The sequence below is a fragment of the Eumetopias jubatus genome, unplaced genomic scaffold, assembly GCF_037043125.1.
Source record: "Eumetopias jubatus isolate StellerSeaLion01/CBP00866 unplaced genomic scaffold, mEumJub1_p1.0 scaffold_2, whole genome shotgun sequence".
NCBI lineage: Eukaryota > Metazoa > Chordata > Mammalia > Carnivora > Otariidae > Eumetopias > Eumetopias jubatus.
The window spans coordinates 129,621,244-129,637,961 of record NW_028274808.1 but is presented as its reverse complement, the minus strand read 5'-3'; the positions used below and the strand labels follow the sequence as shown (position 1 = coordinate 129,637,961).

Here is a 16,718-nt window from a genome sequence, read left to right as displayed (position 1 = left end):
ATATATGTGCCAACAGTCTCGTTCTTATATGGAAGGGAAAATCGTCAGGTTTCCTTTGACAACACTCTTCGCGCTGTCTCATATGACAAGCAGCCCCAAATATGACAAGAATAATCAGCGTGGCTCATCCATTCTTTAAACTTCTTCAGAGCCCTCAAGGGTTTGGAATAACATGGTCATGTAGCTTCTGTGATAATTACTTCAGTGTTAGTCCTTCGCATTGGGAGATTATTTTATCCATAGAAAATTTGTAAAATACTGCACGAATTTTACAAATCCCTACTTCCCCAAAAGTTCCATCCCCACAAATAAAATGTCATAATACAAAAATAATTTTTTGTTGTTGTTTTGTTTTGTTTTACTTTTTATTATTATGTTAATCACCATACATTACATCATTAGTTTTTGATGTAGTGTTCCATGATTCATTGTTTGTGTATAACACCCAATGCTCCATGCCGAATGTGCCCTCTTTAATACACTGCAGTAGGGTGATCTTTTTAAAAATACAGGGAAAATCCACAGAACAGGAATAAAATGGAACAGCTAGCAACTGTACTCTCTTATTTCTCCTCCTCCACTTCTCTGCCTTTTTCTCTTTTTCTTTCTCCCCCCAACCCCAAAGCTCCATCTCCAACCTGTTAGAAAGGGATATTGTGATTCAAAATCCATGAGGCAATTCATCCCGTTGTCTTACTCTACAATATGCTGTTTGTAATATTACTGAACCTCCATACTTGCTCATTTTGCTACAATTTAGATAATCAAAATTCTGGTAAAACGTTCTAGATTAGTATATTAAAAATATTAGTCATACTAGCTAGACGAAGCCAATTTTTTTTAAAAGTCTAAGTGAATAGAATTTTGTTGGATAAAAAAAGGAAGAAGCGTTAAGTCCAACAGCAAAGTAATAGTTTTGACGTATTTTACATGTGGTATACCTTTTTGAGGATCAAAGAGTTTATCTTCAGAAAGGGACCTAATTTTATGATGTGGCGTCCAAGACATTTTTTTGGAATGTCAGCAACAATATACTTTTCAAACCAATTTTACAAAATTTGCAATAATGTGCTTTTCCAGTAGATGTCTCTAAAATGTTCTTAAGTAGAACAAGGAAACTGGCTTGCTCTAATGACACAAAAGACAGGAATTTAAGTTCAAATAATGTTCAATTAGAGAGGAGGAAAGAAAAACTTCTTTGTAAATCTGTTAAAAAAATTCCAGTCAGCTTTAGTCAGATCCTCTCTATAGGAAAATTATGTTTTATGAAATGTATCACAGATATTATGAATGCTGAAAATACAATCATCCAGTTACTGAAATAAACTGACCCCTACCATACGTTATGAATATATAAAAATACTTCATTTCACAAATGCTATGAAATAATTCAGTAAATTTCATAAGCTATTGTAACTAGCACTTTAAATATGGGACATCTCCAGTAAAATTATTTTAAAATATGACTTCAATTAATATAAATATTTAAAACAGAAAAAAGTCCCTGTATTTCTTATATATCTGCATATCTAATTCATTCCAGTGGCATTTAATGCTTTCTCCATTTAAGAAAGAACATTACCATCTATAAGCATCTTGCTCAATTATGATACATTTAGTCAAAAATCACCATATATCTTAGGTCTTTGTTGCACCAAATTGCTTTCTTTGGTTTGACTACCAAATCTCAGTAAATCTTTATATTGTACTGACCAACACCAAATAAGCATTCACTTATCCTGGTATCGCAAGATCAGCAGGAAACTGGTCTTGTCACACAGGAAGGTTTTTGGTTCTAAGAGCAAGAGCAAGCTTCCTCATTACTGAGTTGCCATTAATGACTTCCTCTATATGCCTCAAAGATCTGGAAGAAAAAAAAAAACACTCATAGGTAACACCTGTCTACTAAAAGGAGGAGGAGGAGGAGAAAGGAAAGAGAAGAGGAAGGAAGGAAGGAAGGAACAAGCACCTAATAACCAAGTTGTTGCTCTTGACACTTGCTGACCTTGCTTCTCTAAGTCCTTGATCCACCAAGGTTAGAGTTTCCATGCAGGGAAAAAAGAGGAATTGTATTGAGGGAAAAGAAAAAGAAAAAAGAATCTGACGTTTGAAATATATTGCATTTTTTAAAAAAATCTGAAGCACATAAAGATCTTTAAAAGTTATTTGACTTAATCTCTTCAACAATGGTGTTGGGAAAATTGGAGAGCCACATGCAGAGGAATGAAACTGGACCATTTCCTTACACCACACACAAAAATAGACTCAAAATGGATAAAAGACCTAAATGTGAGACAGGAATCCATCAAAATCCTTGAGAACACAGGCAGCAACCTCCTCGACCTCAGCCGCAGCAACTTCTCCCTAGAAACATCGCCAAAGACAAGGGAAGCAAGGGCAAAAATAAACTATTGGGACTTCATCAGGATAAAAACTTTTGCACAGCAAAGGAAACAGTCAACAAAATCAAAGACAACCAACAGAATGGGAGAAGATATTTGCAAATGATATATCAGATAAAGGGTTGGTATCCAAAATCTATAAAGAATTTATCAAACTCAACACCCAAAGGACAAATAATCCAATCAAGAAATGGGCAGAAGACATGAACGACATTTCTGCAAGGAAAACATCCAAATGGCCAACAGACACATGAAAAAGTGCTCAACATCGCTCGGCATCAGGGAAATCCAAATCAAAACCTCAATGAGATACCACCTCACACACGTCAGAATGGCTATAATTAACAAGTCAGGAAACGACAGATGTTGGCGGGGATGTGGAGAAAGGGGAACCCTCCTACACTGTTGGTGGGAATGCAAGCTGGTGCAGCCACTCTGGAAAACAGTATGGAGGTTCCTCAAACAGTGGAAAATAGAGCTCCCATACGACCCAGCAATTGCACTACTAGGTATTTACCCCAAAGATTCAAATGTAGTGATCCGAAGGGGTATGTGCACCCCAATGTTTATAGCAGCAATGTCCACAATAGCCAAGCTATGGAAAGAGCCAAGATGTCCACCGACAGAAGAATGGATAAAGAAGATGTGGTATATATATACAATGGAATATTATGCAGCCATCAAAAATTGAAATCTTGCCATTTGCAACAGTGTAGATGGAACTAGAGGATATTATGCTAAGCTAAATAAGTCAATCAGAGAAAGACAATTATCATATGATCTCACTCATATGTGGAATTTGATAAACAAGGCAGAGGATCATAGAGGAAGGGAGGGAAAAATGAAACCAGATGAAACCAGAGAGAGAGACAAACCATAAGAGACTCTTAATCTCAGGAAACAAACTGAGGGTTGCTAGATTGGAGCGGGGTGGGAGGGATGGATGGCTGGTGATGGACATTGGGGAGGGTATGTACTATGGTGAGCGCTGTGAATTGTGTAAGACTGATGAATCACAGACCTGTACCCCTGTAACAAATAATACATTATATGTTAATAAAAAAAAGTTATTTGACTTAAATAAATGTCCTTCTGTCCCAGCACCTATGTCTCAGAAAGAGACATAGACAAGAAAAAGAGACTGAGAAATCCGCTCTATAGAACAAAGCAAAGGTCTGTGCTGAAGTGCAAGATAAGATAAGATTGCCTGGGAAACCTAGAATTTGTAGCAGTTCCTGTGGTAGAGAATACCTTTGGGAAGACAGAAAGATTGCTAAATGAAAAAATAAAAGATCATCGATCATTCAGGAACTTTATCACAAGAGAGTAACTGACTCCACTGTCAGAGATCTTATCAGCACTTCTCCATCGGCTAAATCCCATGCAATAAACTGGAATGAATGCAAGTATTGAACTCCAGTCAACAAACACAGCTAGGAAAAGATAACATAAACAATTGAATTTGTTAAATGGGCATTTCAGGTTTTTAACAGCCTTGGCAGGGACCCAATCCGATGAATTCCAGAGAAAAGAGATTCATATGACAATTGGATCTCAAGGATCTTTGTTCGATGTTTAATAGCTGTTTCTTTCACGTAAGAGTAGGAGTACAATTTCCTCATCTAGTTCCTCTTAAAACAATTAATTTTAAAAATAATTACAGCTAAGAGCAAATGGCAAGTTTTACATGTGTATGCACACACACACAATCACATTAGTTTTTGTCACTTAATATTTAAAGTATTTTTCCCATTACATTTTCTTTCAAATCAGTCTTCTTGAACTTCACAAAAATATGGAGAAATTTCATTTTTCTTATTTCACATATATTATGTTTTCATAAAACGAGGAGTGAATTACTGAAGATTAGTATGCAAGAAAACTAGACTTTCACTTGCTACTTCTATGTATTATTCTTTGTCTCTTTCAATAGCTTTCTTTTTTTCTTCGAGTTTCCTTTATTTGCTTTCTCTTCCATCTGTCACTGATTCTAAACGGTTTTTTTTTTGTCTTTTTAGTTTTTAAGTCTAATCTGCTGACTTTCTCTAGTATGTTGCTTTCTATTCCCTTGTTTGCAATGCAATAAATAGCATTTTTCCAGATTGCAAGAATGATATTTATCTGAAATACTTATGACCCTAAGGGCAATAGAAAATCAGACTTGAATGCTCTTCATTTACCTCCTTTTTGCCCCTTGACCTTTTGTCCAGATTTGTTTTTACTTCTTGCACATTTAGGATATTGCCTGGACCACATGGCACAGAGAGAACTGTGACTTAATGAAGTCACTAACAATAAGTCTGGAAGACTTAAAATACCCTCTACCTCCTCGTGTGTATGTGCGTGTGTGCATGCACGCACACGCACATGTGTGTGTATGGATGTGTGTGATGTTCTGATTTGTCAGCCCTTATCAAATGAGAAAGGATACTAAGTGAAGTAATGTTATAATCTCTACATTAAATATGCAACATGTAATACTTATGAAGAGTGAGATGAAGAGACTTGATTTCATTAGAATATAATAAAACAATTTAAGACAATGCTTTACTATTTCTAATTAAGCTTAGGCAAAGTATTTTGAATCCCTGGAAATAAACCTTGTATAAAGGCTGTTGTGAGTTTTACTGTGGTTACTCCACTCCGGGATCATGAGCACAATCTGTCTCTTGATTATGAGAATGGGGTAAGAAGGAGCAGGGGTCATATTCAAGCATATATAACAACTAATTTAATAACATCAATTAATATGTAAATCAATATAAAAATCAAAGGTTAACAATGTATTACTTTTAAGTTAATGCATATATTTTCTGTGTTTAACTATATTTCATAAATATAAATATTGTGATTACTTAAATAATTGAATATTTAATGGTTATATTTAATAATTTAATTGAATACTTGTAAGTATATATTTATAAATAAAAATATATTATAAAACATATTAAGTAATAGAAACCATAACACAAACCATTCATCTTATTATTCTAGTAATTTCTAAATAATTACTAATTTCTAAAACTTTTTGGCATGGCTTTTTTTTTTGAAATGGTTGATTACAGCTAAATGATGTCTCTGTCACACAGATGATTTAATGTAGGTTACTGTCTCAACTTCCTTTAAAGAATTCTCCATCAGATATAGAGTCAATGGGTGATACCAAGACTCAGCAAATTGATCGTTTCTATTAACATAAATGATAGTGCCATTCTGCTGAATTACCTATTAGTCTTTACTGAATTAACAATGACAGCATTCAAATTTTTTCCAGCCCTTAAGCACTATGTGCATTTTTAAATATTCAATATATTTATTACTAGCTAAATCATGAAAATTGTAGGAATGTCCCATTTAATTAATTCATAGAGTTTTGCAAACGTCATTTGGCCAAATTTGTGGCACCATAAATCAAGGAATGTAAACATTTATTATATTTTTAGTTTTGTCATATAAATATTATTTTCATATAATTAAAAAATTGATGTTTTCTCATATAATTGATTGCTTAATTTTTGTTTCATATGAAATATACACATTCTTCATATCTGAAATGCCTTTCAGTTTTCAAATTATCTCCAGTTTAACAAGGTGACTATTTTCTCCCCTATAGAGTTAAAAATGAATTGACATCTCTATTAGAATGTCATTTCTGGGGGTGCCTTGGTGGCTCAGTTGGCTAAGCATCTGACTCTTGATTTCAGCTCAGGTCATGATCTTGGGGTTGTGAGATCGAGACCCGAACCTGCTCAGCATGGAGTCTGTCTGAGATTCTCTCTCCCCCTCTCCCTCTGCTCCTCCCCCACCCCACTTGTGCTCTCCCTCTCAAATAAATAAATGAATAAATAAAATCTTAAAAAAAAAGTCGTTTCTGAAAAGCAATTCTCCACTTTTTTAAAACAAGGTTTGTTTGCCAAATGCTAAACATAAAACATTAGTAACGATACACCTATATAGGAATTATATTAGGTAAGTCCTATAATATTTACTTTTCTAAAAATGATCTATTATTTAAATTATATAATGTTAAAATTCTAATTTTATTTCCTAAACATTTTCCTTTCTTTATTGATTTTTTTATTAACACTATTGGATGAAGTATTTGTGGATTTTTATTATTATTTCAAAAATTTTGCTTTACTTGGACATTTTTATTTCAAAAGCTTATTTCATGAGACTAATTTCATAAAGTTCTTTAATATTTTCCTCTTGATTGAAAATGAGCTTTAAAAGAAAATGATTGTCTTCATGAAAAACAAATCTAGTAATTTTAATTTTAAATGACAAAAGCTTAGAATATTATTTGAGTCAGACACTTATATAACATGTAAAAATCCACTAATTTTTATTGAAAATAAAATCAAATTGATTTTCATTCCAGAAACATACATTGTTTTACATTTAATTGATTTTGTTATCAATTTGATGTTTTCAAATCAAAAGATGTTCCAGAATGATTTTTTTTTTTTTAGAGAGAGAGGTGAGGAAGGGGCAGAGGGAGAAGGAGAGAGAGAATCTTAAGCAGGCTCCAAGTTCAGGGCAAAGCTAGACGCAGGGCTCCATCTCACAACCCTGCGATCTTGACCTGAACTAAAATCAAGAGTCGGGTGCTTACCCGACTGAGCCACCTAGGTATCTCTATTATTGACAAAATTTCTATGGTTTTTCTCTTTTCAAAAAAATCACAATCATAAGAAAGTGCTTCTAAAATTTAAACTTTTGTCTCTTTTCCAGTGTTTTTAATAATTTATTATAAATTCTTTAATAGTGTTTATCATATTCCTCCTCCTTATAAAGGCCCACTTCTCTATAGAATGATAGGAGACTCAAGGTTGTCACTTATTAGAGTTTAAATAGATCATGTCTTTAACATATGTTCTCATTATCAACAGGCAAGTGTGGTTGTTTAAAAGTCTATGAAGATCAATTTCTGCATTAAAATTTTAATATGAAAATATCTGGAATTTTCTGCCTTGTAACAATGAAACATTAGATTTTTTTGCAATTTTTTCTAAATCAGTACTTTTTTTTTAAGATTTTATTTATTTCTTTGACAGAGAGAGAGACAGGAGAGAGGGAACACAAGCAGGGGGAGTGGGAGAAGGGAGAAGCAGGCTTCCCGCTGAGCAGGGAGCCCGATGAGGGGCTCAATCCCAGGACCACAGGATCATGACCTGAGCCGAAGGCAGAGGCTTACCGACTGAGCCACGCAGGCGCCCCAAATCAGTACCTCTTAATGAAGGTCATACATCAAAAATCACTTGTAGAGTTTAAAATTATATGTATATAATATAAATTATATATAATAAAATATATAAATACATACACACACACGCGCGCGCGCTCAATTCCCAGAACAGATCTTCTGAATCAGAATCTCCAGGTGGTATAATGGAAAGAATAATGACACTTTTAGTGTTTCAGAATTTACAGGTGCTTTTGTTTTCCATCCATGGTGAAAATATCACTATTCTAAAGAGGTAGTAAAAAAAAAAAATAATGTGTTACAAGTTAATAACAGATAGAAAAGGAAATTGGAATTGTCACTTGTTTGTATGGCACAAAACGGTACCTTTCTTTTTACTATAATCGTGCATTGCTTCCTAACAAAGTACCCTCTGCCTACTGTGTTATGGAAATGCTTTTAATGCACCAGCTCTTTTTGTTTTCCTATGATTTTTTGGTTTTGTTTTCCTGTGATTTGATCAAAAAGGTAAGCAGTAAGAAAATGTAAAGATCATTTGTTCATCCTGTTGAAGCCACATGTCCCTTTTGCTATAAATACTTGCACATATCCTGAACCCTCTTCCACTGCTAAGAGAAATAGGGAAGGCAGTGAGGTAGGCAGTTGCTAAGGAAGATTTATTTTGATGCTTTACTCCAGTGGTTCTCAAACTTCAGTGTGCATTGGAAACATCAGCAGAGCTTGTTAAAACACAAATTACTGCCCCACTCCAGACTTTTTTAAATAAGCAGGTCTGGGGCGCCTGGGTGGCTCAGTTGGTTAAGCGACTGCCTTTGGCTCAGTTCATGATCCTGGAGTCCACGGATCGAGTCCCACATCGGGCTCCCTGCTCAGCAGGGAGTCTGCTTCTCCCTCTGACCCTCTTCCCTCTCATGCTATTTCTCATTCTCTCTCTCTCTCTCAAATAAATAAATAAATAAATAAATAAATAAGCAGGTCTGGGATGGGGTCTAGAAGTTGTATTTTCAAAAGTTTGCAGGTGGAAAAAAAAAGACTACTACACATAAAAGAAAGTTTCCAGGTGATGCTAATACTGCTGATCTAGGAACCCTGGTTTGAGAACCATCACTTCACTTTCTAGTTACTCTCTTAGATTTTAGCTGCTAGAAAAAATGCTTTCTACATCATCTAAAGAGGAAACTTGATAAAAATCTATGCAATTATTTAATAGATACATTTTTATGAATTAATTTGAATTTAGGTTAAAGGAACCTTATTGCTAGGACCTAAGAGAAAATTAACACTTTTTGCCACTAATGCAGCCCCGAAATAAGTATAATTTCCCCAAACTGCAGATTGTTTTCTTTCAAATAAATTAACAATTATACAGTACTTTCTATAATACAGTGGAGAGAAAAAAAGAAACAATATCAAAACAAAAACCTTGAACATGAATGGAAATTCATTAGCTTAGCTCAATGCCCTGAAGAAAAGCAATGCAAAATTCAATCTAACAATACAGACTAACTCACATTAATACCAAATATATGATTCTTTCTATGGAGTAGAGATCCTTTAGTATTAGTGTCACAGTCACATATACCTTAGGGAACATAATTAACATGGGCCAGAGGGAGAGTTTCATTGGTACATAATTTCACATGGGAAGAAGCACAGTTAGACACCAAACACTTGTTTTCTCATGTCTGATATGCAGACATCAATGAATACATTTGTTTATTAAAAGTCTACAAATTACAGGCCTACCTTACTTGACGTGTTCAGTATTTTTAGTGTTTTCTCCAATGAAAAACTCTATTTCCATCTAAAATATTACTTGATTCATGGGAAAGGAGCATCAATTCTTTAACAGAGTAGACTTATTTTATAAGCATTTGTTTTTCTGAAATTTCCCGGACTTTACCAGTTGATCCCCTTAAGACTTGCCATGTAATAGTTTACTTTTACCCGTAGTCCTTATGTTTTGAGTCTAGGTATTCCCTAAAAACTCTGGGAACAACCCATTTACTTGAACAGGTATTCTTTCAGTCAGGTACCTGTAGCTCTCCCTTATTTCCAAGGAGACACCAGTTGGAAATCGCACTGTTAAACAAGCAGCCTTTGTCACAGTCCACTTCTAAAGCCACGATAGCCTTTAACACAGCCGATTTGAAAGTCCCCTCGATTAGGCAGGCAGCGTACGCCCTCCAGTTGGCCCAGCTGCCACAAACTACCATCCATTTTCGCCTAAAAGGAGACCTGAATAATTTTATTTTTCCCAAACGGAACTAGAGCCCTGCACTTCCAACCCCACGCGGTAGCACGTGGCCCTACGGCTGGGGGCGGAGCAGCTCCCTCCGCAATCTTGGCAATCATCGCAGAGCATGGTGCTTCTGGACACAGGAAAATGAATGGCAGCCCCATCCCTGAAGGACTGGAAGAAATGAGGCAGTCCCAGTGCTTAACTCTCTCTCTTCTCTTTTTGGGTCCGTCTAGCCCAGGAGCAGCCGCCCTTGATGCACAGCAAGCAGGCTGAGAGTCACACCGCCGGCGGCGCGGAGACAGCGGAGGAGGGGCCGCCGCAGCTGCAGCGAGACTGTGGTGACGCAGGTCACAGGGTGTAACTGCTAACATCCCTAACCCAGTTCTTGTCAACACTCTCAACTTCCAAACAAGAAATCACTTGGCTGTCAAATGTTTGGTGGTGACACATTAGCATACCCCTCAGTCCTTTTCTATTGGTGCCCCATGTTAGGAGAAACTGTGGAGGACCCGTAGGTTCCCAGCCTGGAGGGACCACACATAATTTTGAAGCTCTGTGTGCAAACACAGGAGACGATTAAAAACGCTGTTATACTAGTTGTAAGGAAATCACAGGTGTCCAAAGTAAGGTCAAACTCTTGTCCTCCAAAGCCTGAAATCGTGGAAGAATCTTGAGGCGGAAGGAATGACGGCATCATCTGGAGGAGCTAAGAAAGCTCCTGGTTGATAAGAGATCGCCAAGGATGTGGATCACTGACTAGGGAAAAGAATTGTGACGTAGAATCAACGAGAACTTCATGTTGATCCGAAGTTGGCATGCCACATAGTTTCTCATCTTTCTAATCATGAGTATTTTACCATTTCTTTTAGGCCTGACTTTATTTCTTAGAAACATAAGGTTGGTTACTAATGAAAACATCTCTGTGTGCTTGCCACAGATCTAGTCATACTAAATAGGGCACTCAAATTGAGAAATGGGACTTAGGGGAAATAAAGGTGAATATATCATAGAAACTGTACTTTTTTTTAAAAAAAGGGATTGGAATTCAGTATCTTCATAAAATATTATAAAATCCTCCTTGAATTACTGGTGTGTGAAAAAGCATGGGAAGTATCATTGCTATGTTAAATGATTCCGACTAAATCTGAATCTTTATCACTCATTAAAAAAAACCTCAGTAAAGAATAAAATCTTCAGACTATAGATATGACTACACACATATACAGAGCGACACATATTTAATTCTGTGACGTCGGATTTGAAAGCAGAAGATGAGGTATTAGCTCTGCAACCGCAAACCAGTAATACTTTGGTTTTCTGTCCCTCAGTTTCTTCATCTTTTAAGAATGTAACAATAACTCTTTGAAGTTAAAAAAAAAAAGACAAGATTCTGGGCAAAGTTAAAACATTTTAGAAATCTAATATATATAAATGTATATATATATGTATTTTACATTTATATGTTATATATTTATATATTATAAATTTTCACCCTTAGGGTAAAATTCAGGCTGCCATTTGCTAAGTGCATTTACAGTAGTCTATATTTTCAAATATGTAGTACAAACATGATTTATTTGAATTACCCTTAAACCTACCATGATATTTCAATAATGATTTTGAATAGTATTATATATGTATGTATATGTATATATATATAAGAATATACATATTCTTTTCTTTTCCATGCAGCAGTGACACAAAAGATGACCGAGCAGATGAACTACCAGGCAATGAAACTGACCCTTCTCCAGAAGAAGATTGACAATATTTCTTTGGCTGTGAGTGATGTAAGGAACACGTACTCCTCCCTAGAAGGGAAAATCAGTGAAGATAAAGACAGAGAATTTCAATCTTTTCTAAAAGGTAAAAGTAAAGTGAAATAGTGACTCAGTTAAGACAAAAGGTAAATGACTCATTTATCTTTTCTCATATCATTTTGGAATCTTTGCTTTAGATTGGGTGGTATAAAAGTCTAAAACTATAGTTTTGGAGTAAGATATTTGTAAATCAATCTCTGAAATAATTTGAAGCATCTAAATACTTTTTTACTGTATAGTCAGATCTTTTACTCAATATTTCATCTGATTTATTTTCATTAAGTACTAGTTACAGCTTAACTTGTATTTCTTTATAGTTAAAATGAGCCGTACTTAGTTTACTTCCATTGTGGTTTCCAGTTCAAGATAAAGATGAGGTTAAGAAAGGATTATCAAGGCACAGATATATGGTTGTCTCAATAATATTGATGAATATATTGAAGATAAATCTAAAGTGTGTTGTTACCCCAGAAATTATCTAGCTTATGGAGTTTAATCAATAAAATACATCCTAAAACATCTCAGGTAATAGAAATAATGATTTCTTTATAAATGTGAATCAGCTTTGCCCAACTTTTGTGCTCTTAAAACAGCAGGCTATGTTCCTTTCTGGAGGTTTTACAGGACAATCCATTTCCTATTAATTCCAATTGTCAAAAATCATTTTCTTGCAGTTGTGGGACTGAGGTCCTATTTTTTTGATAGCTATAAACTGAGGCTTTTTCCAGCTTCTAGAGAGGCCACTGCACTTCTTGGCTCATGGCCTTTTTCCTCCATCTTCGTAAACCAGCAACACTGTTGAGTCCTCATGGCATGTCTCAAACCCACTCTTCTACCTTCCTTTTCCTCTTTTAAGGGCTCAGTGATTACACTGGATAGACCTGAATAATCCAGGATAATCTTCTCATCTTAAAGTCTTTAACCTTAATCACGTCTGCCAAGGCCCTTTTGCCAGGCGAGGTAACATATTCACAGGTTCAGGAAATTAGGGTGTGGACATCTTGAGTGGAACAGCATTATTCTGCCTACCACACGGATCTGTAGATAGTGAGCAATTGCTATGGTAGTGTTATGCACAGGGTACAGTAGGACCATTTGGTAGTTTCAACAAATCCAATCTAAGGGCGCCAGGGAAGACCTCTACAAAAAGAAACCATCTCAACTAATATGCTATGGATCAGGAGGAATTAATTAGGCAAAGGGGTTTCAAGGAGGACATGGATTTTCTAGCAAGTAATTTGGTCACTAGGAATATCTCAGTTCTCCGTTGTATCTTATTGTATCTTTCCAAATTTCAGGATTAGGGTCCCTTTCACTTTGTTTTATACATAAAAGTATACTTATTGTATAACTCTGTATCTATCACGTTGTTTTTTTCCTTGTTTTCCACCTGTGGTTCACAGGTAAAAGATAAGTTGGAGGTTTCCATATCATCTGCCAGTATGGCAGCAACCATGATTTTTTTTTATTATGTAAATAATTGGTGCTGTTAAGCCCCTGAAGGAAAGACCCTGCTCTACATTTCTGGCATGTCCCCTATGACCAAACTTACCAATGACAAGAATGAGAAAGGAATATATTTTCCCTGAAGTGATAAAGAAGTCAAATAGAAACAGTATATAATTGACTATACCTACCATAATGAAATTTGTTTGGCAAAATTTGGTTATCAGTACCAAAAACAATTAGAGAGAATTAGGCCTGTCAACAGCCTTTTGTGAAACTACTAGCAAAGATTCTGGCAGTGACACAGGAAAAAAGCATACACTCATAACAACAGCAACAACAAAATTCTCCCCTCGTTAGGAGGTATTAGTTGTGTGCTAAGCATAATCAATTATGAAAACCAGAGAGCTTGTACTTAATGAATATTCATTCAGGTAACAAAAACTAAACTCACCCCACGGCACTGCACTTGCCTAACAAAACCACCACTTCTTCGCTTGCTTACTCTATATCCGGGATGAGGAACACGGCTTATCCACTAGTAGCCACAGAAACTGTTCAACATCAAATGTCCCAATTCCTTAGGAGGCACCTACATTCACAACCACAGAGGGGCCTGCCAGCATATCTGATCTCATACCTGTCTGTTAAGTCACCACAGTGTCCTCTTTTTTTAGGAAGTAGAAGCACATGAGTCACATGAAACAGAATCAAATAGAGTTAAAAAGTATGTTCCCACTCAGATATTGACATAAAGCACTTTGACATATTTTTGCAAAATCAGATTCTTATGCAGAAAATGTTTTAGCAACAAATTATGGAAATGTTATCTGAAAAGCTCCTTTTCCAGAAACAATAATTTGTTCTTAAAGCTAATAGTCTGATTTCTTTTCAGACGCTGCTGTGATTTTAGCCTTTCCCCAGTATATTTTTCCATTAAGATTTAAAATATAGGGGCGCCTGGGTGGCTCAGTCATTAAGCGTCTGCCTTCAGCTCAGGTCATGATCCCAGGGTCCTGGGATTGAGCCCCGCGTTGGGCTCCCTGCTCTGCGGGAAGCCTGCTTCTCCCTCTCCCCGTCCCCTCCCACCTGCTCATGGGCACTCTCTCTCTCAAATAAATAAATAAAATCTTAATTAAAAAATATATATAATAGCTAAAGCACCTCCTAGTTTCCATTTTCACTGTTTATTTTTTTCCTAGTTGCTTTGATCAGACTCTGAACTACACTTTACCTATTTACAGTGTTTTTACCTATCATTCTTATTCTGATTTTCAAATCACATGTTTTTTTCCTTTAAAAATTTTATTTATTTATTTATTTATTTATTTATTTATTTATTTATTTATTTATTTATTTAGCACATGCTTGCTCAAGCACAAGTGGGGGGTAAGGGGCAGAGGGAGAGGGAGGAAGAATTTCAAGCCGACTCTGTGCTGACCGCAGAGCCCAACACTGGGCTGAGATCACAACCTGAGCCAAAACTAAGAGTCAGACACTTAACTGCCTGAGCCATCCAGGTGCCCCAGATCACATAATTTTTTGTTGGCTGAATTTAAACAGCTATTGTTATTATCCACAATTAGTTAATTCAATTACACTTAAGTTTTATTTTACCTTTTCAATCTTGAAAAACACTTTAAGGCCAAAATGATATAAATTTCAAGAAGGTCTGATCCCTAAATTTAAATATTTTATTGTATTTCATCAAGTTGTGAAAATTTAAGACCATTTTAACTAACACGAAATGACTAAATGATCTTGTGGGAAGTATAATAAAAATAACTTTGCTATTGAGTAGCAACTTACACCCAGTGAAGCTAACATAATTCTATTTTTAGTATCAGAAATCTGATTTTCCAAATTTTACCCTCTGTGTAGCATATAAAATACACTCAATGAAGATTTGTTGTGTAATGGGTAACCGGTTAAATGCTAAGTAAAATTTAGAAAATAAGAATACTTTAAAAGCCTGTGGTGCAATTATTCATGCTATTACATATAAAAGCCAGGACTGTTTCAGTATAATTTATCTTAATTGCGATTACTTAAACTTATCTAATTAATTTAGCCTTTCCTTAGTACTTTGGTGCTGTGTCATTGTTTACTCTTCCCATACTTTACATTTTTACTACTTACTTTACATTTTACTATTATTTTTTCCATTAGATACAGATTGATTTTCACTTACTTATATTTTTTGGCCTGTTAAATGTATTTCAGTTTTCACTATGTTTAGAAATGTAAACTTTTTTTTTTTTTACTCTGGAAATACCATTCCCTAAAGATCAATTAGCAATATTGACCGGTAGGGTATAGGATTTCCAGGGAAATATTTATTCATGTAAACAACATTTACAGCTCTGTATCAGATTAATATCAAGATGCTCAAGCAATACATCATTGTATTTGCTATAATTGATCTTTCACATACTTTTTATGTAAATCTCTCATGCATCTCAGATACCTTTTAAAACTTGTTTCTGACATGTAGAGACCCTACATTTTTATTCTACAATTATCTTTCTTAAATAGACTTTATGACAGCCAGAAGTCACATCACAGTTGTGCAGACCTTCCTGTTCTACATGCTTTGTAGTATGTTGCCAGTATTTTACATTACAAACATTACCGTTTGTATTTGAGTGGAGTTATCTTCCATTTACATGTGCTTCATAGCTATGTACTATAAATACACCTCAAGCATATGTTTTATTTTTTCCCATTTTCTATTTTTGTATGTAACAGGTTTGGTGGGTTGTTTTTTTTCCATTTTTAAATACTAATTTCCTCTTCAGAATAGTTCTGAGTTTTGAGTACTTCAGGACCCTTTTCCTTTTTTTTAATTTTTTTTATGTTACTTTTAGAGCTGTCCATAATTCTGATTTATGATCAGTCCATGCTTTCTAATACTGGAAATACTAATGTGTGTTTCATTAGTGGCAAGTTTTCTCTTATTTTTGTTAAGAATTAATGTCATATTATGATAATCAAGGTATATCTTGAATTCCTATTTTCATTTGACTTTGTTTTGTGATCCCCAAACCTCTCATTATTATTTTACTGTTGATATAAACTATTGTTGAATCTTGTGACCATTACTTTATATTGTTCCTCATTTGGGAATCTCATTAAATTTCTTCTTTGCCATCAGTTTGTTAGTTTTTATGAGCTCAAAACACAAGCTCTGAAACCTAATTACTAGCAACCTAATAACATAGTCCTGAGATAATACCAGGTATTATTTACTGAGCTGGAAAGCCCAAGGCCATTTATTTTCATACCAGAGTAAGAGTAGACTTAGAATCATAACATACGAGGCTCTATTAACTGAAATCAGTATCAGTTCCTTCATGTCTTTTGTTTATGCTTTTGGTATGTTCTTCACCACAATTGATTGCTCCCCTCAGACTTATCAGTTAAGAATGTAATCACCGTCTATGAACTATAGTGATTTTTAAAGTTCCATAAGTAAGTGTAGTGAAGAAGTATTTTTATTACTATGGGTTATTAGTGCTTAGTCTCAAACTTTTTATCTTTTTAGAGATATCATAAGTTTACATAATTAAAATCATATGTCATTTATTGTTTAATATTTCCTT

The 16,718-nt window shown here is 35.0% G+C and overlaps 1 protein-coding gene across 2 annotated transcripts in view; it reads left to right on the top strand.

The window, feature by feature from the left end:
* MMRN1 (multimerin 1) overlaps positions 1 to 16,718 on the top strand; it is a 67,549-nt gene that overhangs the window by 33,815 nt on the left and 17,016 nt on the right. For both annotated transcript variants that reach the window (XM_028117817.1, XM_028117816.1), the window contains exons 5-6: positions 10,084 to 10,197; positions 11,543 to 11,716. In XM_028117817.1, coding sequence (XP_027973618.1) covers positions 10,084 to 10,197; positions 11,543 to 11,716 — 288 coding nt within the window. The remainder of the gene's footprint in view (positions 1 to 10,083; positions 10,198 to 11,542; positions 11,717 to 16,718) is intronic.